The sequence below is a fragment of the Trachurus japonicus genome, chromosome 18 (genome assembly GCF_045865225.1).
Source record: "Trachurus japonicus isolate A0001 chromosome 18, Traja_1.0".
NCBI lineage: Eukaryota > Metazoa > Chordata > Actinopteri > Carangiformes > Carangidae > Trachurus > Trachurus japonicus.
Window position 1 is genome coordinate 10,377,433 of NC_140924.1, and position 26,669 is coordinate 10,404,101.

General features: G+C 39.6%; 2 protein-coding genes across 2 annotated transcripts; both read right to left on the reverse strand.

Annotated features, from left to right (window-relative positions):
• Window positions 1-1,990: 1,990 nt before the first annotated feature.
• On the reverse strand, window positions 1,991-3,512 carry LOC146968708 (uncharacterized). Its single transcript, XM_085759305.1, has 3 exons — window positions 3,483-3,512; window positions 2,285-3,082; window positions 1,991-2,200 (listed from the first exon to the last, which is right to left on the reverse strand). Exons 1-3 carry the CDS (start codon window positions 3,510-3,512, stop codon window positions 1,991-1,993), a joined length of 1,038 nt encoding a protein of 345 aa, XP_085615431.1.
• Window positions 3,513-10,259: 6,747 nt separating this feature from the next.
• LOC146968709 (uncharacterized) lies at window positions 10,260-11,432 on the reverse strand (the record flags this gene model as incomplete). Its single annotated transcript, XM_085759306.1, has 1 exon — window positions 10,260-11,432. A coding segment is annotated over one exon (1,173 nt), but the record flags the coding sequence as incomplete, so codon positions are not given.
• Window positions 11,433-26,669: the final 15,237 nt, after the last annotated feature.

Consider the following 26,669-nt stretch of genomic DNA (forward strand, 5'->3'; position numbering starts at 1 on the left):
TGTTAACATATTATATGTTAACAAGATTGAACAAGACATTTTCACCTGCTCTACTCAATGTTTAGATCAGGTGTTGTATGTATGCAAATTAGCCATGTAATTGGATTATGCACTGTTGGCTCATGTCATACCTGCTCTACTAAGGATGTGGCTGTCTTGAAAAATTGCAGTCATCTTGAAATTTAAAGTGGTCAACTTGTCGGTTGACCGATGGAGTCAACTCATTCCAATTTTCATGCCGGTACCACCACAGCAACTTTATATATACATGTGCCGTCAAAACGGTGGAATTTATGCAAATTTATACACATTTATGCAAATTTGCTCATGTTAACAAAGAATTTCAAAAAACTTGTAATACAGTTTTTGTTTGTCTTAATGTAAGTAATCAACTCAGTAATTTTCATGGAGATATCTAAAGGTTAAAAATTTTACCCTATACATGTGAAAATTTTTTTTTATGCGTATAAATGGGATATGTTTGGGTGTTTTTCGAAACTTTCCCCTAATGGGATTCTTCGGGGCTTTTTTTCCCTCACTCAGGACATGTTGAGGATACAAAATCAGTTGAGTTTGCTTCTGTTGCAATTTGTTTAACCTTTTCTCATAAAATGACTGGACTAAAAGGGGGAGGCAGAGAGAGGGGGAATGACATGCAGGAAAGGTTTGCCCGACGCGGGACTCGAACCGGGGATGCCTGCGTTGAGGACTGTAGCCTCCACATGGGGCGGCCGCTTTAACCACTGCGCCACGCACCGCCCCCAAACCCACGATCTTAAGGTCAAGACAGAGCTGATCAGACAGACACATGATCATCTTTCAATAAGCACTGATATGGAGGAGCTGTAATCACATTAGGTTAACTGTGTGTGTGTGTAATCACATGAAGTAAGCGCGCATTTGTATGTTATCTGTGTGTTTTGATGTGTCTGTAACTGTAATCACATGAAGCTGGTTCTAGAGTCTGTGTGTGTGTGACTGACTTGACACATGTTATGAGCTGCATCCTGTGTCAGTCTGATTTAGCTGTGTGTGTTTATAAACATTTAAACGAGCGCCAGGAACAGTGCCTGGTGCGATGGCCCGTGGCCCTAATAAGCGGCTTGGCTTTATATCAAGTCAGGTCAGTCACTTTATTTTTGGCATCTTGACATTTTAAACAAGCAGGTTAGGCCACATTTCATTCATAATTGATTTTCATTACAACTATACACAACTCATTATTTACTGCACTGTAACACTGACAAATGAGATGGATTCACCATGCGTAAATTGTGTCAGAACCACTGCCACACACTGCTGTTTTGAATTTGACTGCAGAAACAGTTTGGGCCACATTCTTACATACAGCTCCTTCAGACATTAAACCCAAAACTGCAGAGAAAATGAATGGAAACTCAATTTCTTTATTAACAAACAGAAAACAAAAGATGTTTCCACCAAGTACCACTACACCAGAAAGAGATTTTTACAGAATTTGCGACACTTTGATAAAAACAATGACATTTTTATTGTGTTGGAATGAGCTGTTACAGTTCAGCTCAACCAACAACACTGCAGACTCACTTACTGCTGTCATTTATTTGTAGTATTAATTTTATGAACAATTTCAAAATCATAAACTTTAACGAAATATTTCACATGCGAATGTAATTTTCACTGTGTTGTGATGAGCTGTCACAGTTCAATAACTGCAGCCTCACACACACTGCTGCTGCCTTCAGTAACAGTCCTGAGTTTACATACACTCATACGTCTCTTCTTGCCAGAAACATCAGAGAATTGACGGCAACAAAAAAACTTCAACTGTCGTGTACTCTCCTTCATGGATTCTTGTGAAAACGTAAAGATCTTCCTGTTGACAAAATGTCTCATCACAAAACTGCAACTAAATGATTTAAGGTGTCTTAACTCTACCTACTGCCTTACATGTACTCCACACACACTACAAGAAAATGGTTTCACTTCTGTATGGACTTTCATGTGCTGCTCAAGACAACAACTGAAGTTTCCCTCCTTTATGGGATTTCATGTGTGTCGCCAAATTCTCCAGCTCCATAAATGTTTCCCCACAAACACTGCAACCAAATGGCTTCACTTTTGAATGGACTTTTGTGTGAACCAAAAGATTTATCTTCTGGGTAAATCCTCTCCCACATATAGCGCAACTAAATGGTTTCTCCTGTGTGTGGACTCTCAAGTGCACATTAAAAGTCCCTGAATGTCTAAAATGTTTCCCACAGGTAGGACATTCAAATGGTTTCTCCTCTGTATGGAGTCTCATGTGTCTATGAAGAGAACCTCTTTCACTAAATTGTTTCCCACAGGTAGCACAGTCAAATGGTTTCTCTCCTGTATGGACTCTCATGTGTTCTTTAAGAGTACGATTATGACTAAATGTTTTACCACAGGTAGCACACTCAAATGGTTTCTCTCCTGTATGGACTCTCATGTGTTCTTTAAGATGAGCTCTTTGACTAAATGTTTTACCACAGGTAGCACACTCAAATGGTTTCTCTCCTGTATGGACTCTCATGTGTTCTTTAAGAGTACGATTATGACTAAATGTTTTACCACAGGTAGCACAGTCAAATGGTTTCTCTCCTGTATGGACTCTCATATGTTCTTTAAGATTACCTCTGTGACTAAATGTTTTACTACAGGTAGCACAGTCAAATGGTTTCTCTCCCGTATGGATCCTCACGTGCATCTTCAACCTTGAGGGTGCATTAAAAGTTTTCCCACACTCTGAGCAGCGGTGAGACTTCTTACAGTGAGACTTCTTACCAGTGTCACATTCTTCATCACTTACATGAACAGCTTCACTGTTCAAACCTGACTCAGGTTCTCTGGTTTCTCTCCAGTCATCACTGTATTCAGTCTCACAGGACGACTCTGAGACCTCATCATCTGTATCTGGTTGAAGATCTTCATGTTGATCTGAGTTCCTGGCTGGTTCAGATCCTCCACAGTCGTCTCCATCGGCCTCTATCTGTTCAGCTGAGCTGCTGGATGGAGGCTCAGCCTCAGTTTGTCTTTGATGAGGTTGTAGGGACTGAGGTTTCTCCTCCTCATCCTCACTCTTCACATGAAGAGAAGTGAGGGGAAGTTCAAGAGTGGTCGATAGTTCCTCCTCTTCTTCTTTAAGATGGAGACTCTCTGGGTTCTCCTGATCCAGACTAGAGGTCAACTCAGGAGGATCCTCTGCTTCAATCTTCAACAGGTGCTGATCACCTGCAGAAACAATTAAACACATCATCATCACTGTCACTCATATAACTGGTGTCTCTATGAACCCCAATGGTCACCTCCATTAGTGTTAACAAAAGTCAAAACAGGAACATAATTGTACCAGAGACGTTGCGTTGCATTGCGGCCGTTCCCAGTGTCGCTTCTGATGTTTTTTGGGGGGGACTTTTCTTTGTTTTTTGACAAACAGCCGTTTCTCAAAAAACAAAAAACAAAGAAAATACCATTGTTACCCTTTTGTAGAACTTGTTTGTTTCCAACATGTCCTGTTGTAAGGTTACCAGTGCAGACCTACCAACTCTGGAGTAGTGAAAAAGGTGACAAGTTACAAAACTAAAACCCTCTTCATTCATTTCTACTACCCTGGTTGAAATTAAAAAAAAAAAAAAAAGGTGACTAGTTTGCAGGTGTGCAGTAGTTAAATCCTGAATTGCAATACTCCAATAATGTACGACTATAAATATTCCTAAACTTTAAGTTTGTGTGTGATGAAGACACGATTCAACATCTGAACTGTTTTACATCTTCATATTAATCACAGAGCAACAGAACGTGTGGGGAAAATAACCTTAAGCTGTTGGTTTTAGCGATGGCTCCAAAAACAGGACTATGGGAATAAATTCAAATAAAAAAAGATACTACTTGCTAGTCGATAATAGCTACGTCAATTTACAGAGTAAGTCGCCTCAACTAAAATACCTTCTTAGATTTTGTAACTCCCCGTTGTACAATTGTTGATAGCCACATAAAAGTTAGAAGATAAATGTAGTACAACGTGTCCTCTTTCTCTACAAACCACAACTTTGAGGTGAAATGACCTAAAACCATAGACTGTAAAAAAAAATGGACGTAGACTTCCGGTCTGAAAAGTGAAGCCAACGCGGAAGTAACTTTACTTGCAATCCCCCCGAGATCCGCTAGGGGTGTTTCCAAGAAGCCCTGGTTCCAATCCACTCCCATTCATTTTCAATCATGAAATACTCGATCAATAATTTTTTTTCACAACTGATAACGGTCTAAAAAGCTAAAGTTCCTCATCCTTAAATATGACCTGGTGGTCCATCTGAAAAAAATTATATAATTATTTAGATATTAATCCTTAAAGGTTGGTATAACTGACCAATCACCTTCCAGCACGGAATATGATTGACAGCCTGATGACTGAGACGTCACAGGTCAGACACAGTGGATCAGACACCGAGGATTAACACCGGAGGGGACCTCCCGTCGTTTGTGTATTGTGTTCAGTCAGTTTTAATTTAATTTCTGATATTTTGTCGATATGTGTGGATGATAGATAGCACGGGTACAGTGTTGGTAGTTAATTAATTTCACCCAGTTTTTCGTTTATGATTCGTCCGACGGTGCTAACAGACCGGAGGAAGCTGATATGACGATTTGGTGAGTAAGTTATTTTTTTCTTTTTCTGAATGTGTAAAAATTATATCTTAATTTGTTGTATATTCCAGAAGACCACTGATTACTTTCCCGTGTGTTCTCCGGTGTGTTCTGACCGGAGAACATGAGACTGTCACCGTCCAAGACAAGTTAATTTATAGTTAATGTGAATAACCGATTCACTTTGCTACACGGCTAACGTTAGCTCGCCGTTAGCTCCGTGTTAGCCATGCTAACCGTTAGCTCGTCTCCGACTTTTACCGGACCGGGATAAATCCGGTTTAATATTTAACGACCACGGCGTCATGTTTAGCAGAACAGTGATCGGTAGGATCGGTCTACAAGCTGCAAAGCCCCCAGGTTTATCCATCAACTTGTTATCTTGCTCGTAACGTTATCATACTGTAACGTTACTGATAACTACAGGTGGGGATTTGTCATTTACTGCTGTAAAATCACACACAAAAAACTGAAGCAGACAGTCCTGCACCTCTCAACAATGTTTTAATCTAAGTTCTTGTGTTTTACTGTGATTCTAAGGAGCCACAGTGAGAACTGAGTGACCGGTGCCAACAGAAGGAGGACATCATGTGAAGTTATGGAGCTGTGATGATGATGAAACCAGAAAACCTCTGATGAGAGAACAGACCAACTGTTTTATTATTCTATGTCCACATTTGACCTCACACTTTTTAGGGTGAACCTAAAATTGACAGTGAAGATTTTGAAGCAGCTATTTTCATAGTCCAGTTAATACAAATGCTTTATTCAGTCGATGATTATCATTGAAAATGTAATAATAAAGAAAGTTACTGTGATTAAACTGTAGTATTTCTTTTACATATTTAACATAACCTCGTGGCCAATATAATGTGACACTTTGGTGAATTATTGTTTTCAGTATCATAGATTAGTTGACAAGAAACATCAGGAAAGCACAAGCTCTGATATTCATCTCTAGATGCTTTATTATTTCAAGGAGGGTAACATTAAACATTTGTATTTTTCTTGTGTGTAATGAAAGCATACATAGAAATAGTCCTGTAAGTTTTTCCTGAATGTATTGATTACAGCAGTGTGTCTTGGCATTCATGTTACTGTACAGATCTGGCCCATTAAAAATCAGTGAAGCAATTCTTAGTAAATAAATTAATTTCAGGTTTAAGATGCACTAATTTTAGCATTTTACAGCACTGAAAACGTTTTATGAGCTGTGGATGATGTAAAGGTGAGCCATACTGTCAAAAGACAAGCTTGTATTGTATTAGCTGAATTTCCAGTACATCTACATGTTGGTAACCTGCAAAAAAGACGTGCATATATATAATAGGAATGTAAAATAAATAGCTAATAGCTGGGTGAATGCTGTAACGTGGTCGACAGGTCGGAGCTGCAGCAGCCGATCATCGGTGATGCAGGTGAGGTACATAAAGTCCAGGAGCGGTAACCCACCAGTCTCAGTCCATGACAGTTTAATGTGTTGCAGCTTTACAGTTTGAGACAGAAACTAGTCTCTGGGTTCTGTAAAACAATTTAAAACAATATCAAAATACGTTTGACAGCTTTACATTAGCTTATTAATGCTAACATCGGCTACAATAACGTGTCACATTACTCCTCATGGGATCTTATGTAGGCTAGTTCAAACATGGACATGTATTTAATAAGCTTCTGAGATTACTTTCACCATTAAATATAAAGTTTACCTCGAGTTGTAGATGCTAACGGTGTTAGCAGCGTAGCCGCTCAGCAGTTAGCCGGTGTTGCTGGGTAAATTAGCAGCCTCGCAGACACGGGTCCGACCCGCCCCTCGACCTCCTTAGCTCCGCCCCCTCGTCCAAATATGGTTTCTTCTGGCTCCAAAAATCAAAAATGGCGGCGCCCTGAAAGCCAATCTCCTGGCTTCACAAACGGCCCTTCACAAACCAATGGGTGACGTCACGGAGGGTTGCCACCTGCCTAAAACTGAATCACCAACCTGTTTTGTTGAGGACGACTCGAGGCTGCAGGAGAACATCCAGCAGGTTCCTCTGCCGCTCGATCTCCTGTCTGAAGCCCGAAGCCTCCGCCTCGTATCCGGCTACGACTCTGTCCACGGCCGCTAAGATTTCCTGGGAGGCGGCGGCGAGTCTCTCGGTAACAAATCCTCTCAGAAACTCCACCTCAGACATTTTACTCAAAGTCTTTGTTGTTCCTGGCAGCCAGGAGACCCGAGCTGTTTGTTTCCCGCTGCTAGACTCTCTTCCCGATTGGTCACGTCACCACGGCAACCGAGGGACGCCCACAAAAACGTCACTTCCGGACATAGCCGGAAGTTTTTTTTTCTTTTTTTCTTCTTTTTTTTAATGTACGCAAGTGAATCAAACTAAAACAAGACAGTGGAGAAGCGTTTCGACAAAGGTTTAAATGCTGCGCTGTCACGTTATAGTGGCCTGGTAGGATCATAGATACAGAAACGGGTAGGGTGATCGGTTTTCCCCACGGCTCTGACGTTTTTGTGGGCGTTGTCAGTGCCCGATCCGTACCCGGAACACGATCCGTTCCAGGACGCTTCTGCGCATGCGCACGCACATGCGCACTCCCCCCTTCTTTTAGTTTACGGCAGACACCGCGGATATGGATGAAAACAGAGACGTTCTATGAGGAAAAACACAAGCACGTCGCAACGAATTCCCCTCTGTTCTATTTCTGATTAAATTAAATGTAATGTAGACCGATCAGTTAATTGTAAAACATTTATTTATTGATGTAAATGTGGTGATTTCTGCACATACAGACAGCAGCAAGTCAGCACTGCTCCTCTGACCAGCTCCTCCTGAAGCTTCACTTTTCATTTACACAAACTAATCAATGAGACAAGCCGGTGCATATTCTCATTTGCCCAGGTCATAGTATTTCAAAGGAGGTTAAATCGAAAGCCTGACCAGCCTGGTCAGATGCGTACATGAACTGATGAAGCCTCTTGGATGAGAGGTGAAACGTCTTCCTAGACAAATAACTAAGTCCAGTTGCTTTCGATTTAACCTCCTTTGAAATAATCAATGAGACCATAAATTAATCTGCTCGCTTTCTCCACCGGCATGACGACGTCTGGGTGACCGGTCAATCACCTCAGCCGGCCGGCTGCTGCCTCTGAGATGAGCCGAGCAGCGAGCTAACGTTAGCTCCCGGTGGCTACTCCCAGCTAGTCTGCTCCCAGCTAGCTCTGCACTTCTCCCAAAACCGGAGCAAACTTCCAAACAGACGTCAGTTGGATAAACTGACCACAGATTAGGACTCTAAACTGTGACTTTCTCGCATGAAAAAATATTTAAAATGAATAAAGTGACGTTTTAACAACGCTACGGCGGACTTTTAGCGGCTCTACTGCTAGGCTATCAGTTAGCATAGCTTTGAAGCTAATGCCGTAAAACCGCGCATGCGCAGAAGCGCTGGAACGGATCGTGTTCCGGGTACGGATCGGGAACTGACAGGCGTTACCTTGGTTACCGACTGGATCTTAAACCGTCTTTGCTTCTTCTGATTCTTCTAGTTTCCGGCAGGTTGTACACCATCCGACGTAATGCTGCCCCCCCACCGGTCATAGCAAGGTGCTTATCAAATTCTCTCATACAGCCCAGAAGAGTGGAGGGATTTTCACACAGCCCTCCCAAAAGAACCCGATTTTCCCCCTAACCCAAAAAAAAAATCGATTGAAAGGAAATTACAGACAGGCCCAGATCAGACAGATCTATAAGCAACTGCTGTCTAAGACAAGAATAAAATTGCAGTTAACAGTCTCCAGTTCTCCACACTCACACAACCAATTTACATGCTTTACCCATATTTTTAAGCTACTTGCCAAACAACAATGCCCCAATCTCAACCTAGTTAAACGAGCTGCATGTAAGAAATGTATATAGTAATCATAAAATCACTCAATATGTCACCAGAGAGGAATCATGTTAATTTGACAAACTGATCTGACAACAATAGTACAGCCAGAAAATTCACATTTCATTTTTTTTTATTTGCAGAAAATGAATGGAAACTCAATTTCTTTATTAACAAACAAAAAACGAAAGATGTTTCCACCAAGTACAACAATACCAGAAAGAGATTTTTACAGAATTTGCGACACTTTGATAAAAACAATGACATTTTTATTGTGTTGGAATGAGCTGTTACAGTTCAGCTCAACCAACAACTCTGCAGACTCACTTACTGCTGTCATTTATTTGTAGTATTAAAGCAGATATCATCGGCACGGCCGTTTCGGCTAATGCTGTGTTCAAGGCAGGCTTTTGAAACCGTAAGTTACAGCTTCAAGTCACAACTACGACTTGGTAGCGTTCCAGGTAACCCGTAGCTCGTGTTTTTACCGTCCTGTTGTCTGTGAAAGTTCCCTATAACGGCCACTCGTAACTTCCGACCCGTGAACTCGTACCAGATCGAACTGGTATGACTTCACAGGAAGGAAAAACACAAAGTACGAGTTTCCTTGAACGCACCATGAGTTAGCAGCCCCCGCCCTTGTCAGGCATCAATTGGTCCTCGTGCTACGTCACCACATTCACGCGCATCCCTTGGCTGCACACACAGCCCTTCATGCCGTTCTCTCCCCTCATTGGATAACACTTGTATCCCACAAGGAAAATTTTCTCCTCGGGTTACAGCAGAGCAGAGTGACGGAGAGACTCGTGTTTAGGCTGAAATACTTCATGTAAGTGATTGCTGACGGAAAATAGGACTATTTAGGACTTATATTAACAAAAACATTCCACTGATATCTGCTTTAATTTTATGAACAATTTCAAAATCATGAACTTTAACGAAATATTTTACACATGAAATTAACTTTCACTGTGTTGTGATGGGCTGTTACAGTTCAATAATTGCAGCCTCACACACACTGCTGCTGCCTTCAGGTTTTAAACAAGTAGGTTAGGCCACATTTCATTCATAATTGATTTTCATTACAACTATACACTAATTATTATTATTTACTACACTGTAACACTGACAAATGAGATGGATTCACCATGCGTAAATTGCGTCAGAACCACTGCCACACACTGCTGTTTTGAATTTGACTGCAGAAACAGTTTGGGCCACGTTCTTACATACAGCTCCTTTAGACATTAAAACTTCAGAGAAAATGAATGGACACTCAATTTCTTTATTATTTTATTTGTAGCATTAATTTTTTTAGCCTCACCTACTGCTGTCATTCATTTATTTTTATGAACAATTTCAAAATCATGAACTTTAATGAAATATTTTACATGTGAAATTAACTTTCACTGTGTTGTGATGAGCTTTTACAGTTCAATAACTGCAGCCTCACACACACTGCTGCAGCCTTCAGTAACAGTCCTGAGTTTACATGCACTCATACGTCTCTTCTTGCCAGAAACATCAGAGAATTGACGGCAACAAAAACTTCAACTGTACGTTTACTCTCCTTCATGGATTCTTGTGAACACGTAAAGATCTTCTTGTTGACAAAATGTCTCATCACAAAACTGCAACTAAATGATTTAAGGTGTCTTAACTCTACCTACTGCCTTACATGTGCTCCACACACACTACAAGAAAATGGTTTAACTTCTGTACAGACTTTAATGTGCTGCTCAAGACAACAACTGAAGTTTCCCTCCTTTATGGGATTTCATGTGTGTCGCTAAATTCTCCAGCTCCATAAATGTTTCCCCACAAACACTGCAACCAAATGGCTTCACTTTTGAATGGACTTTTGTGTGAACCAAAAGTTTTGTCTTCTGGGTTAATCCTTTCCCACAAATAGCACAACTAAATGATTTCTCCTGTGTGTGGTGTCTCAAGTGCACATTAAAACTCGTTTGGTATCTAAAATGTTTCCCACACGTAGGACATTCAAGTGGTTTCTCTCCTGTATGGATCCTCATGTGTCCTTTAAGAGTACCTCTTAGACTAAATGTTTTACCACAGGTGGGACATTCAAATGGTTTCTCTCCTGTATGGATCCTCATGTGGAGTTTAAGATCACATCTGTGACTAAATGTTTTACCACAGGTGGGACATTCAAATGGTTTCTCTCCTGTATGGATCCTCATATGTCTAAGAAGAGTACCTCTTCGACTAAATTGTTTACCACATGTAACACAGTCAAATGGTTTCTCTCTTGTATGGATCCTCATGTGGAGTTTAAGACGACTTCTTCGACTAAATGTCTTACCACAGGTAGCACACTCAAATGGTTTCTCTCCTGTATGGACTCTCATGTGTTCTTTAAGACTACCGCTTTGACTAAATGTTTTACCACAGGTGGGACATTCAAATGGTTTCTCTCCTGTATGGAGTGTCATATGTCTAAGAAGATGACCTCTTCGACTAAATTGTTTACCACATGTAACACAGTCAAATGGTTTCTCTCTTGTATGGCTCCTCATATGTTCTTTAAGATTACCGCTTTGACTAAATGTTTTACCACAGGTAGTACAGTCAAATGGTTTCTCTCCCATATGGATCCTCACGTGCATCTTCAACCTTGAGGATGCATTAAAAGTTTTCCCACACTCTGAGCAGCGATGAGACTTCTTACAGCGAGACTTCTTACCAGTGTCACATTCTTCATCACTTCCATGAACAGCTTCACTGTTCAAACCTGACCCAGGTTCTCTGGTTTCTCTCCAGTCATCATCACTGTATTCAGTCTCATAGGACGACTCTGAGACCTCATCACCTGGATCTGGTTGAAGATCTTCATGTTGATCTGAGTTCCTGGCTGGTTCAGATCCTCCACAGTCGTCTCCATCGGCCTCTATCTGTTCAGCTGAGCTGCTGGATGGAGGCTCAGCCTCAGTTTGTCTTTGATGAGGTTGTAGGGACTGAGGATTCTCCTCCTCATCCTCACTCTTCACATGAACAGAAGTGAGGGGAAACTCAAGAGTGGTCGATAGTTCCTCCTTTTCTTCTTTAAGATGTAGCTCCTCCTTTTCTTCTTTAAGATGTAGCTCCTCCTTTTCTTCTTTAATATGGAGACTCTCTGGGTTCTCCTGATCCAGACTAGAGGTCAACTCAGGAGGATCCTCTGCTTCAATCTTCAACAGGTGCTGATCACCTGCAGAAACAATTAAACACATCATGAACAACAGTGTCTTCATACTGTCACTCATAACTGGTGTCTCTATGAACCCCATGATCACCTCCATTACTGTTAACAAAAGTCAAAACAGGAACATAATTGTACCAGAGACGTCGCATCGCATCGCGGCCGTTCCCAGTGTCGCTTCTAGCGTTTTTTGGGGGGGGACTTTTCTTTGTTTTTTGACAAACAGCCGTGTGTCAGAAAACAAAAAACAAAGAAAATACCATTGTTACTCTTTTGTAGAACTTGTTTGTGTCCAACATGTCCTGTTGTAAGGTTACCAGTGGTTAAATCCTGAATTGCAATACTCCAATAATGTACGACTATAAATATTCCTATATTGTGTGTCATGAAGACACGATTCAGCATCTTAACCTAAAGCACTGGTGTTTTACATCTTCAAATTAATCACAGAGCAACAGAACGTGTGGGGAAAATAACCTTTAATCTGATGGTTTTGGCGATGGCTCCAAAAACAGGACTATGGGAATAAATTCAAATAAAAAAGGTAGGCTACTACTTGCTAGTTGATAATAGCTACGTCAATTTACAGAATAAGTCGCCTCAGCTAAAAGACCTTCTTCTTATTATTATTATTAATCTTTATTGCAGACACAACAAGCGGTCCATATCAACAACAACAGACATGTTAAAACAGATTTAAGAAGGAGAGAGAGAGAAAAAGACACACAGACAGAGAATCAATTCTCCGCATAATTCATAAGCAGGCTATCCCACCAGTGTTTTCTAAGCCTGGAGGAATACCTATAGCAGCTCCTATCAGGGCTTGTCAAAGCCCCAATAATGCTGTTCCCCGAGTCATCCAGGTGGCACATAAAACGATACATTAAATTTCTTAGAAGTGCTTCACAATTGGGTACATTTAAATTAGCAAAGAGTTGGCTCGCACTGTGCCACCTGGGCACCTGAAGCAACAACCTCAGTCCATCATTGTAGGCCACTATGAGCCGCCGCATACTGCTTTTCTTATAGCTACACCAGAGGTGAGCTGTATACACTGGTGTACAGAAAGATCTAAACAGGGAACATTTAACATCAACAGAGCACATACTAAACCTACGAAGGAGCATATTAGCTTGAGCATTATTGCTTTGAACACTGCCTATAAATATCTCTATCATTGTGCCAATCATCAGTAAGAACATGCCCAAGATACTTTGTCTCCTGACATGTCATGAGCGGTTTATCATCTAGGAAGAACTGAGGAAACACTAATTTCTTGTCCTCTTTGCTCCTGACTAACATGACATTACTTTTCTTGTCATTAAATTTAATGTCATAAGCATTCCCATACTGTGAACATACCTTTAACAAACTTTGTAGGCCAGCACTGTATGGACTAAAAATAACCAGGTCATCAGCAAACATTAAATGATTTACAACAGTATTTCCAACAAGACAGCCTGTGTTACATGTGTTCAGCTGTTTTGACAGGTCATCCATGTATACATTAAACAAAATGGGGGACAAAATGCCACCTTGGCGAACACCATTATTTAGGCTACATGAAACGGGGCCGACACAACATTACCCCATTTGACCCTCATTGTTTGGTTGGCATACCATAATACAAGTATTCTAAGTATGTACTTTGGAATACCTCTGGCTGACAGTTTCAAAAATAATTTTTCATGATTTATTCTGTCAAATGCCTTAGATGCATCTATAAAGCACAAAAATACAGCGGAATTCTGACTTTTATAATGAGCTACAATTTCTTTAAGAGCATACACATGTCTGTACTGTGATTTATTTTAAAACCAAATTGATTATCCATGGTTAAAATGAACGTTTCTATTCTTGTTAATAAGATCCTTTCTAGCACTTTGGATAAAATGCTAGCAAGTGCGATAGGTCTATAGTTATCCATGCAGTTTAGTTTCCCAACCTTGTCCTTAATGACAGGCACTAACAGAACAGAGGTGAGAGAGTCTGGGAGGACCCCATGGATCATGAAACCTGTGAAGCACATTGCGAGGAGAGGGCAAAGCCTTTGGCTGGCATTTTTTAAGTGCTCAGCTATTATGAGATCTATACCACAAGCCTTGTTGCTTTCTAACATCCCAATGACTTGATATACATCGTCAGATCTAATAATCATATTCACAGAAGAGTCAACATTTTCTACCTTCAATACATTACTTTTAACACAATTAAATAAGTTACAATAGTGTTCACGCCAGAGCTCAGCTATCTTGGCTGGTTCACAAGCACCCTCTATGTTAGATGGTAGGAGTTGTTCATAACTCTGACCTCTTTCCAGAAATCATAGGGATTATTATCCCTCAACTTCCTGCCAAGTGAAACAGCTCTCATTTTGTTCTCATGTCTTTTAAAGGTTCATGAGGCAAGAAATGCACATGCGTTTTAAGTTTTTTACTGCTAATGGGCGATGAAGCGTTCAAAACCAAAAAGAATGAGCCCACTCGCGTATCTCTCCGTTGCCTTGAACAGGCTGTGTGCTGCATAATGCGCTGCAATTCTGGGTCCGAATTTCCCGCGCTGTCCGCGGATGTGACGTCAAATGACGCTACATGCGCGTCCTCGACAGCTTCGGCTTTCTACCGCTTGCGATCAGCGGTCGGCGGATGTCTTGCAGCCTGAACAGTCATGTGAGCAGCGAGTAGAGAAATAACGTCACTTTCTTACATTTTAATATTTTTTCATGCGAGAAAGTGACAGTTTAGAGTCCCAATCTGTTGTCAGTTTATCTAAATAACGTCTGTAAGTACTAGATTTGCTCCGACATTTTTCGGAGGAGTGCAGAGCCACACACGCAGCAGCAGCAGCGGCTTGTCACAGAGGCTGCAGCCGGGGAGCTGAGCTCATCGGCCAGTCAACCTCTGTCCTCCTCCCAGGGAAGAAAACCAGCCGAGTAACTTCCCCACAGGTTTTTAGAGGTTTTCTGCCGGCTGGTTGAATTGTTTTTAGGAGATATAAACGCTGGTCTCATTGATGAAATCTAACAGTGGCACTGTGGCAGTCGCATTACTTCATTTGAATGAAAAGTGAAGCTTCAGGTGTGTGTGAGCAGCGCAGCCTTGGGGCTCTGTACGTACAAAAATCACCATATTTAGGCAGGTAGAGGGGCTGACTGGCAGAGATGAGAGATAGTGAAAGCTGTTCTTTTTTTCTGTGAGAGACTGCTGTGGCGGACCCAAACGAAACTGTGGCGGCTGATTAATGGAAAACACTGGTATAGTAACGTTACGCCGTTTCCAATTCAGCCACAGTGTCACTGTCACAGCATCAGCTGCTGCTGTGGAGAGTTGACGCGCGCTCCCGCACCAGCTTGGCTGATGGCTGCAGTAACCCTGACGGCCGCTGCGGCCGTTGTATCGCTACTGAGTTTTATTCCTCGATCTTGCCTCAAGCACCTTTAATAAAACGTAGTGCATATTTATATTTTGCATTGGTAAGTTTTTTATGCTCAAATAATGTCCCTTGTCTAGGCCTACCAGCATGTGACCAGAGTTTGAAAGCTTCTCTCGCTGCAGCATGCTGTTCAGCTACAAAGTCATTCCATCCAGGTTTGATGTTACAAGCCTTGTTTTTATGTTTACTTAAGGGCTTACTAGAAGCATTAAGGGCAGCCACAATATTGTCATACATACCACAGAGTTTGATACTATGATTTGGATTTTTACAGTTCATGTTAAAACACAGAAGAGCATCAATAGGCAACTCAATATTACTTAACAAGTTTTCAGTTTCAATTAAATATCGATTTAAATCCTCCTTAGTCAGATTTGACCAATCCAACCTTCCACTATTAGTGTCAGCAACTTTATCAACAAGCAATGGTATATTTTCAACATTCAAGGAGATGACAATTGGTATATGATCAGTAGTAGCCATTCCATAATATATATCCATGTTATCTAGCTGCATGGGCATCTGCTGTACACAAGCAGTGGTCAAGCCACGAAGTTGTGTGCCAGGCTTCACTGACATAGGTAAAACTGTTGTCAGGCAGGAAGATTTTACTGGATAATATGAGATTGCCATCACTACAAAATTGTAGCAGGTGTTTAGCAAATAAAGATTTCTGATCAGACAAATCAGCGTTAAAATCCCCAACAACAAAGACAGAAGATGAACCATTATCCTCAATGAAGGAATGTATGGTTGCTAATCTACTCAAAAATTCATCCTCAAATTCACGAGACTCATAAGGTGTATAAATATTTATGAGTGTAAACTTCTTTTTAAATTGATTTCAAGCCCAATGGCCCAGTCGACATTCAATCTTAAAACATTAACAAATGGATCATATTTCTTATTCCAGAATACTGCCACACCTCCAGGTGTGTGTAACTCCCCGACTTTTATGTGGCTATCAACTACAACAACGGGGAGCAGCGCAGGAATTTCACGAGGGCCACGAGGGCCTCGTGAAATTCCTTCCTTCCGTTGTACAATACATAAAAGTTAGAAGATAAATGTAGTAAAATGTGTCCTCTTTCTCTACAAACCACAGCTTTGAGGTGAAATGATCTAAAACTGAATCACCAACCGGTTTTGTTGAGGACGACTCGAGGCTGCAGGAGAACATCCAGCAGGTTCCTCTGCCGCTCGATCTCCTGTCTGAAGCCCGAAGCCTCCGCCTCGTATCCGGCTACGACTCTGTCCACGGCCGCCAAGATTTCCTGGGAGGCGGCGGCGAGTCTCTCGGTAACAAATCCTCTCAGAAACTCCACCTCAGACATTTTACTCAAAGTCTTTGTTGTTCCTGGCAGCCAGGAGACCCGAGCCCCAGTGTTGCCAACTCCTCTTTTTTTTTTTCTCCAAACTTTATTTAAAAGTTCCAATCACAGTCAGAACATTGACCGTGGACAATAGAGCGGAAGCAGGAAGTAACGGTCACCATGGGACCTCAACCAGCCCATAGATATATCAAAGACGGTTTGTGCACAAGAAACCCGTCTATTAGTAAGTAGCCATGCCATGTTATCATTTGGCAATTATATTATATTATGTCATATCATCTCACTTGACAGCAGGGCCGTTGCTAGGAATTCTGGGCCTAAACTAAAGTGGGCCCCTCCCCCTAACTTTTCCAGTTTTTTTTTTCTTAGACTACATACTGTATGTATTATCATTTTTTATTTATGCTGCGTTCGATTGCACTCGGAACTCGGAAAGATCCGACCTCCAACTCGGAAAAATGCAATAGAACGGCCCTTGAAGTCGGGACTCCGACTCGGGAACTCGGGTTGGATCCAAGCAGCCCGAGTCGGTCGGAATTACGTCACAGCAATATGGCGTCGCACACCGCGAGAGGTATTTATTTATTTAGGCTATTTATTTTCCAACCTAGAAGGGAGAAGTTGTGGAAAAGGGAATATAGCCTAGTTCCATGCGTACTGCAGCAATAGTTGAATCTGCACAGCTTGCTGTGACACATGCAGGATTCCCCTCGCTGCTGCGTTCAAGACTGTGTGTTGCAGAAGTGGCGTTTCTCTTTCTCTCTCTCCCCCAAGCAGCTAATGTTCTTCCCCAGCAGTACTTTTTGATGCTCGAAAGACATGAGCTTACTGTGGCCGGCCATGTTTTCCGAGGTTGTGCAATGAAACGCATTTACCTCGGAAGTCGGAATTTCCGACCGGGATCTTTCCGAGTTCCGAGTGCAATCGAACGCAGCATTAGCCTTCTTTGTTTTGATGCTAATGCAGCATTACACTGCAAAAACTCAAGTATCTTACCAAGAATATTTGTCTTATTTCTAGTCAAAATGTCATTTCTAGTCAAAACAAATCTCATTATACTTAAAATAAGACACATATTAAAAGTATCTTGTTTTTAGACACTTTTTACTTCTTTCAAGCATATTTTCACTTGGAATAAGTAGAAAAAATCTGATAGTGGAACAAGTTTTTCTTCCTTAATACAAGCACAAAAAACATGCTTTCACTGGCAGATTTTTCTACTTATTTCAAGTGAAGATTTGTTTGAAACAAGTGAAAATGATCTAAAAACAAGTTCATTTTTTAGGTTATGAGTCTTATTTTAAGTGGAAAGAGATTAGCTTTGACTAGAAATGAGACATTTGGACAAGAAATAAGACAAATATTCTTGGAAAGATGTTGAGTTTTTACAGTGTACTATGAGTATTAGTCAGGGTCTTACACAGAATAAATCAGTCATACAATTATGATTATGATTAGACTACTGGGGTTTGATGATTAGACTACTGGGGTTTTTTATGGGCCCCACTGGGCGCTGGGCCCCTAGAATTATCATCACCTTTCTCCCCTAAGAGCTGTTTACTGTGACTGTGATATAATAGTAATCAATAACCATGCCACGAGGTGGCGCCCTTGCCTTGACTGTGAGAAACAATATAGGCCTACTCAAAAGCGAACTGAGCATTAAAAAGAGAAGAGAAAATAATTTATCAAGTTGCGTTATAGTTGCTAAAAGGAGTAGGTTTAATTTTGACATTGGTGGGGACACAAAAGTGCTCCAAGGCAGCACTCCTGAAAGTTGATGTTTTTTGCATTTGCAATCATAATTTCATGTTATGTAGAGCTGAATAATAATGAAAAAAAAAAATCAGTAATTGACATGTTTATAATGAATATCTGAATATCTAAAAAGAATATAAGAATTAAATGTATTCTGTAATGCTGAAAGACAAAAAGGCAACTTATGGCCGAAGTGAACCGTGCATTACGGCGTGACACTCGTGTCATTTGGTGCGACGTTCACAATTGTGACAGGAAAACAGCATTAGTGATAAATTGTGAAAATACCCACAGAACACAAGGGAAAAAAACCAGCAAGAGTCTCAAGCATTGAGCTAAAGTTATAAACTATCTTGAAAGATTGAGGAGCGATGTCCTCCTTTGCACGATGATTTTGAAAAATAATCCAAAATATAGTGACTTTTCTCAAGGAAATGTTAAATATCAGATCAGTCATGATTAAAATATATGATTAAGTCAGTTAGAAAAGAAAAAAGTACCCCATTTTCATTTTATTTAACATAGCGTTGTCACACCACATGACAATTGAGATACTGATACAGCAAATTGATGGAAAAAATGCTTATTTTAATGCAAAATCTTCAAGAACACATATATTTGTAAAGTTAAGAATCATGACAACACAAAAAGCAATTTTTAGAGATAATATTTGTAGTTTTTTCTGGTTTATATGTCAACCACTGTAATGTGGGCATTGCAAATGTCAGCAGAGCTACTATACAGTATGTGGCAGGTATACAGCTTATAATCTTTATGGTAGAATACATAATGTATAATACTACTGTGCAATGATTCAGATATTGATTGAGGTTGTCAGTGAATGCATCGTGTAGGCTACATTACCCTGTTTTTTTAATGTTACTATCAAACTATTGTTGAACTAATTTTACCGTTTCTCTGTAGAGGAAACCACGACACAACCAACCACAGCTAGAGTGTTAGAAGGAGGGTCAACACCACAATCACCATCAAGTTTTTGATAATTTTATGTAACTATGATAAGTGGTTAGCATATCTTTAAAAATGAACTAATTTCCCCTTGGGGATAAATAAAGTATCAATCAATCAAAAGAAAAAACCCACAATATATTGAAAATCTTTTATTAAAAAAGTAATGAATAAATCCTAAATTGAAAATATCAAACAAAATAAAAATATTAAACATCATAAATTCATTGTACAATTATTAAATGTACAGTATGTGGTCCAATGGTATTAATTCGTTGGATTATGAAAATAAATGCCTTAATTGATATTTAAAGTCATAAATTTGAATTTTAGTTTTTGTAACTTCAAATGTAACATTATTTGCAAGATGGAAACTCTTAATACAGCTATTAAACAAAGGAAAACCAAGTCAAAAGCCAGCTTTATTGTTAGAGGATTGAAATTGTGTCCCCCTCCGACCCCGAGGTACAAACAACAAAAGAGTATGAAAAAAAAATAAAAGCACTATGTACAAAAAAAAGAGATAAAGATAAAACTTTTCATTTAAAAATATGCAGTTCTTCGGTTTAGTTTTTTTTCTTTTCTTTTTTTTACAAAATATTATAGCCAATCAACATTGACCCCAATGCAAAAGCTTGTGTTGATATGAGCAGCTGTGTTACATTATATATTCACATCTAGACACCACAGCCCTCTAGCACAGACATGTTAAAGGTGGTTTTATAGCTCACAAACACCTGTGTGTGTGTGTGTGTGTGCGTTGCTTTTACACCAGAGTTTCGTTGACGCCGTCAGCAGGAGGTTGGCCCACATTCAGCGCTGCCTGTCTCTTACGTTTTCTAAAGATCATAACAACTACAACAACAGCAACAACTATAGCGATAAAGGGAACTATCGAGAGCACCACTTCTTTCTGGTCAGACAGTCCACTCACGTTTCCTCTATCGTGAACCTTTCCTTTGTCCTTGTTTCCTTCGTCCTTATTGCTGAAGTCACCACTCCCATCCTCACCTTCAGCTGCTTGATCTGTGGAGAAGTAGCAGATTATCATATGTCAGTGCTCGGTTGCTCAAAATTAATCTGATTGGATTTTTTTGGATAATGGATTGGATCAAATGTTAAAAAAGGGTTGTTCAAAAATAAAAACAGATTCTGAGATTGGATTAGATCACATGATCCAGTCTTGGGTTTAATCTGGTTCAAACCCTCAGTTTTAGCTGTTCAGCTGTCGACTGGATTCAAGGTGGATTTCAGGAACAAAATGTGATTTAAATTAAATTAAAACTGGTCAAATAAACAATATTTGTAATTGATTTATATTTTGCACCTGATTTTTTAAACCAAAACAGTGATAAAGTAAATAATAAGTTAATTTTTGATTATTCTACAATTGAAGAACTTTTCCCCAACTACTGGATCATTTGTTTCATTTGTTCGGGAAAATATTCACAAAATATTGTTAAAGGGATTTCAAAATCCAGATAATTTTGATCCAGATTACACTTTTTGAACAACTGGGCCCAGATTATCAGACTATCAGGGATCGGCTGTCAGGTCTGTGATGAGGGATGAACAACAGAACAGAGTCTGTGGTTCAATCATCACATCAACAACCAGGGCGTTGCTGCACCAACACTCACCTAAGACTTTCAGGTAGATGTAGCTGGACATAGTGTCCCAGTTGGTCTTTCCATAAGAGCCTATTACCGTCTTGTTTGTTTGTTTGTTTGTTTGTTTGTTTGTTTTATTAAATCCCCATTAGCTGCTGTACAAGACAGCAGCTATTCTTCCTGGGGTCAAAACATCTTACAAACATTTCTGTTTCAGAATTTAACACAGAACATTCAACATAGATCATCATCATTCATACAGTGGACAACAGCAACACAAAACATAAAAAAAGCTCACATCTCATTTACAAACTGTTCTTAAAGTACAAAGAAACAGAAATCATGCATTATTTTAGAGACATGCAACTGTCTCAAATGGTCAGAGAGTCACTCCCTCTTGTAAAAACAAATACATCTTTAGTCCCTGTTTAAAAGAGGCAGCACTACCTTCTCGCATCAAAAATCTCGGCAGAGCTTTCCATGCAGCCATCGCTCTGTAATGAACAGTTTTTTGTTTTGCATTTGTTCTACATGGGGGCAACAGGAAACGACCTTCTGAAGACTGCCGAGTAGAATAGTCATGACTTTCAGAAAAAAACACTAATTTATTATATATCATATAATTATATTATATTATATATATTATATTGTAGATGATGAAACGACACTCGTATATTCCTGTGCTGCGAATCGACACATTCTTAATACGCACATCCACGTAACCGCCCTCCATCTGAAGGTTATACAGCTTCATACAGTCATCATTAAAACCTTTTTCTGCGTCACACTTTTTGCACAAAAAGTCATATCCCCCATCATACTCATGTTTGATCACCACCAGAGCTACAGTTGCGTTGACTATGGGAACATCACACACCAGAGTGACGTTGTCTCCAGGTTGAGCTGTGATAATCTCATTTGACGGAGAGAGAAAGAGAGAAGCCAATGTGATTTCAGCATTTCTTATTGACAGTAAGATTATCTTTAAAACATTTTCTGATCTGTGAGACCTTTGTTATATTAAAAAAAAAAAGTTATATACTCTCTGACAAGAGCAATAACCCCGCATAACATTTTCCTTTTCATGATGACGATTTCACACTTGATTATTGATTATATTTTTACTTACGTCTATTTTATTATGTACTTTTCTATTGTTGGATATTGTTTTAAGCACTTTTTATTATTGACTATGTGCCTTTCTGTGTCTTTAGACTCCAAGAAGAAGAATAGAGCCCTGCACAATAATTTCTTCTAATAAATTGACATTTCATTGTTATTTCCAGAATCTTCTACACCACACCGGATCACACTCTGATCAAAAACCAAAAGAATTCAACTTGTACAAAATCAACACAATTCACACAATAACTCATTCATGAAACAGTGACAACAACAACAACAACAACAACAACAACAACACTTACAGGAAAATGAAGAGACGGGTCTCATCAAACCGAGGCCCAACAGAAGGCAGAGTGGAAGAAACATCCTGTTGAGCAAACGCATGTTCAGTCTTTAAAAACTTTAAATCATCATAATATTAATGTTATTCCTTTGATATTCAGACACTATTTAAGGTCTGTTGACTTTACCTTTGGTTCAATGTTTCCAGCGACTCTCAATTTTGAAATATGAGGAGAAATATCTGGACAGGTGAGTGGACACAGGTTTGTTATCTGGTCTCACACAAAGAGAGTTTGATCACGGGCGAATATTGTACCCGTACTTATACCTGTTATTTGCAGTAACCTACATTACAATGGTATACCCATCAGGTGTCGCGTCACTTTAACAGCTGAACTTTCAGTGGGTTAAACCAGATGTAACCCAGTGGAAAGAAAATGGGTTAAAAGTAATGACGTGCTAGGTGTGCTATTTCTCAGGTCAGAACACAGGGTTGGTTAAGTAGGCTATTGACCTGCATAATCGGATGTGTGTGGAAGAAAGGAGACGTACTCAAAAGCGAACTGAGCATTAAAGGGATAGTTCAACATTTTGGCAAATTGGCCCATTGCCATAATCCCTATAGTCATAGCAGTAGGTTTGTTACCTTTAATTGTCGGTGCAAGCTATTTTTAGAACGGCGGAGCAGAGCCGCGAGCTGCTCAGAGCTACGCTACGGAGGCTAATGGGATTTCTTGGTTTCCCTCATCAAACTCATCAAATGCACAATCCAACAACTCCACAACGCTCTGGTGGACAAGTTGTGACCTGCACATTCACCACGCTATGAGATAATAACACAACGTTACCAGACAGAGTTGTTTTAGAGGGAAATTCATGCAAAACCGCTGATGCGCGTTGCCTTCAGGGACAGTTTTTCATCAAGCAGTCTCTGTATTTCCCTCTAAAACAACTCTGTCTGGTAACGTTGTGTTATTATCTCATAGCGTGGTGAATGTGCAGGTCACAACTTGTCCACCACAGCGTTGTGGAGTTGTTGGATTGTGTATTTGATGAGTTTGATGAGGGAAACCAAGAAATCCCATGAGCCTCCGTAGTGTAGCTTGGAGCAGCTTGCAGCTCTGCTCCGCCGTTGTAAAAATAACTTGCACCGACAATTAAAGGTAACGAACCTACTGCTATGACTATAGGGATTATGGCAATGGGCCAATTTGCCAAAATGTTGAACTATCCCAAAGAGAAGAGAAAATAATTTATCAAGTTGCGTTATAGTTGCTAAAAGGAGTAGGTTTAATTTTGACATTAGTGGGGACACAAAAGTGCTCCAAGGCAGCACTCCTGAAAGTTGATGTTTTTTGCATTTGCAATCATAATTTCACGTTATGTAGAGCTGAATAATAATGAAAAAAAAAATCAGTAATTGACATGTTTATAATGCATATCTAAAGAGAATATAAGAATTAAATGTATTCTGTAATGTTGAAAGACAAAAAGGCAACTTATGGCTGAAGTGAACCGTGCATTACGGCGTGACACTCGTGTCATTTGGTGTGACGTTCACAATTGTGACAAGAAAACAACATTGTTAGTGATAAATTGTGAAAATACCGACAGAACACAAGGAAAATAGAACCAGCAAGAGTCTCAAGCATTGTGTTAAAGTTATTATTCTAAACTATCTCGAAAGAGTGAGGAGCGATGTCCTCCTTTGCATGATGATTTTGAAAAATAATCCAAAATATAGTGACTTTTCTCAAGGAAATGTGTAAATATCAGATCAGTCATGATTAAAATATATGATTAAGTCACTTAGAAAAGAAAAAAGTACCCCATTTTCATTTTATTTAACATAGCTTTCAGCAAATTGATGATATACATACAGCAAATTCATGAAAAAATGCTTATTTTTATGCAAAATCTTCAAGAACACATATATTTGTAACGTTAAGAATCATGACAACACAAAAAGTTATTTTTAGAGATAATATTTGTAGTTTTTTCTGGCTTATATGTCAACCACTGTAATGTGGGCATTGCAAATGTCAGCAGAGCTATACAGTATGTGGCAGGTATACAGCTTATAATCTTTATGGTAGAATATGTAATGTATAATACTACTGTGCAATGATTCAGACATTGATTGAGGTTGTCAGTGAACGCATCGTGTACATTACCGTGTTTTTTTTTTTTTATGTTACTATCAAACTATTGTTGAACTAATTTTACCGTTTCTCTGTAGAGGAAACCACGACACGACCAACCACAGCTACAGAGTTAGAAGGAAGAAGGAAGGTCAACTCCACCATCACCATCACAGAACTTCACTTCGTATGTACAACTCATTATTAAAAATGTACTAAAAAAACTCAATATGGATTCAGTTTGAACTGCTGCAGTGTTGACTGGTGTATTGGACTTGTCTGTGTCATGATTGATTGATACATAGTCTTCAAATTAGTAATGTGTTTTAATTAATAAAGGACCATATTACGTATTTATTTGTTATTGTTATATAACCAACATTAACATTAGCATCAGAGTTTGTTTACTCCAATTTATTGGATTATTAAGATGCATTAATTGATATTTTCAGCTGTTGGAGCCAAAACTGAAGTTATTATGTCTGAACACTAGGGAGCACTGTAGACTGTGTTTTATCTGTACTCAGGGCAGCACTTAAATACACAGTCAAATAAATATTTCACTGCACTCAAATGTAATCACAGGTGTGACCACTGATCCAAAGACAGACAGAGAAAAACAATCAAATCAAGATTTATTTTTCTTCACAGAATCATTTGACCTTTAAACAGATAAACCTTTTCATTTAAAACATTGTTCATAATACATCGTAAAAAATACCCTAATCTCTTTCAACCATAAATACTGACCTATTCAGTCTTTTAATCTGCCACCAGATACCTTCTCCTCATAATAACATTTACATTTGACAAAAGATCTCACCAAGTGCAAACAGGAAACACTTGGGTTGAAGAGGAAGAGATGACAGGTACAAAAAGTGCTTTGAAAAACAATAATGAATGAAACATTCTGAACCAGCAGCGTACAGGATAAATTACATTTATAAAACAAAAAAGAGTACATACAAAGACACCAAGTGGCAAGTAAAGTAGTGAAAGCAGTGCAAGTGAAAAGTACAATAATACCGTTAACATAATTATTAAATCCCTTACCACCCCGACCCCCACATGGACAAGAGTGGGGTGAAAAAAGACAACAAGTAAATAAACAAAAATAAAACAACAATAAAACAAATTAAAGCAGAAGTAAGTGATATATTTGTGTTAATATAAGTCTTAAATAGTTATATCTTCCGACAGCAATCACTTACATAGAGTGTTTGGTCTGAATCACGGGTCTGTCAGTCCCTCTGCTCTGCTCTGAGCCGAAGAGAAAACATTTATCGTATCCTACAGTTTTTATCCAATGAGGAGAGAGAACGGCATGCAGGGCTGTGTGTGCAGCCAAGGGACGCCGTGAATGTGGCGACGTAGGGACGAGGACTGTTATGGTGCGTTCAAGGAAACTCGTATTTTTCCGACCGTGAAGTGGTACCAGGTCGATCTGGTACGAGTTCACGGGTCAGAAGTTACGAGTGGCCGTTATAGTGACTTTCACCGGTAAAACAGGTCGGAAAAAAACACGAGTGGGTTGCCTGGAACGCTACAAAGTTGTAAGTTGTGACTTGAAGCTGTAATTTACGATTTCAAAAGCCTGCCTGGAACGCAGCATTAGCGAAAACGACCGGATCGCTTACTTCTGCTTTAACATTATTTGCAAAATGGAAACTCTTAATACAACTATTAAACAAAGGAAAACCAAGTCAAAAGCCAGCTTTATTGTTAGAGGATTGAAATTGTGTCCCCCCTCCGACGCCAACAAAAGAGTATGAAAAAAATAAAAGCAAAATATTTACAAAATATTATAGCCAATCAACATTAACCCCAATGCAAAAGCTTGTGTTGATGTGTGCAGCTGTGTTACATTATATATTCACATCTGGACACCACAGCTCTCATGTTTTTCTAACTGCAGACAGGGACCAGAGCTCACCAACACATCCACCGTTTGTGGTGTGTGTTGCTTTTACACCAGAGTTTCGTTGACGCCGTCAGCAGGAGGTTGGCCCACAGTCAGCGCTGCCGGTCTCTTACGGTTTCTAAAGATGCTAAAAATTGCAACAGCGACAGGAAAAATAAAGAAAACAACTCTGACTACCGGTCCTGCAAATTCCAACAGTCCTATGCCATTTTCTCCGTCCTCGTTGCTGTGGTCTTCATCTGTCCCATTGACACTTCCTCCAAGTATGTTTCCTCCATCCTTGTTTCCTCCATCCTTGTTTCCTCCATCCTTGTTTCCTCCAGGTATGTTTCCTCCATCCTTGTTTCTGTGGTCTTCATCTGTTCCATTCATACTTCT

Coding starts and splice junctions, on each gene's coding strand:
- LOC146968708 (XM_085759305.1), bottom strand. CDS start 3,512: ATGTTGGAAACAAACAAGTTCTACAAAAGG. Junction 3,083..3,482: donor CAAACAAGTTCTACAAAAGG/GTAACAATGGTA, acceptor CTTCATGTGAAG/AGTGAGGATGAGGAGGAGAA. Junction 2,201..2,284: donor GAGGTTCTCTTCATAGACAC/ATGAGACTCCAT, acceptor TTTAATGTGCAC/TTGAGAGTCCACACACAGGA.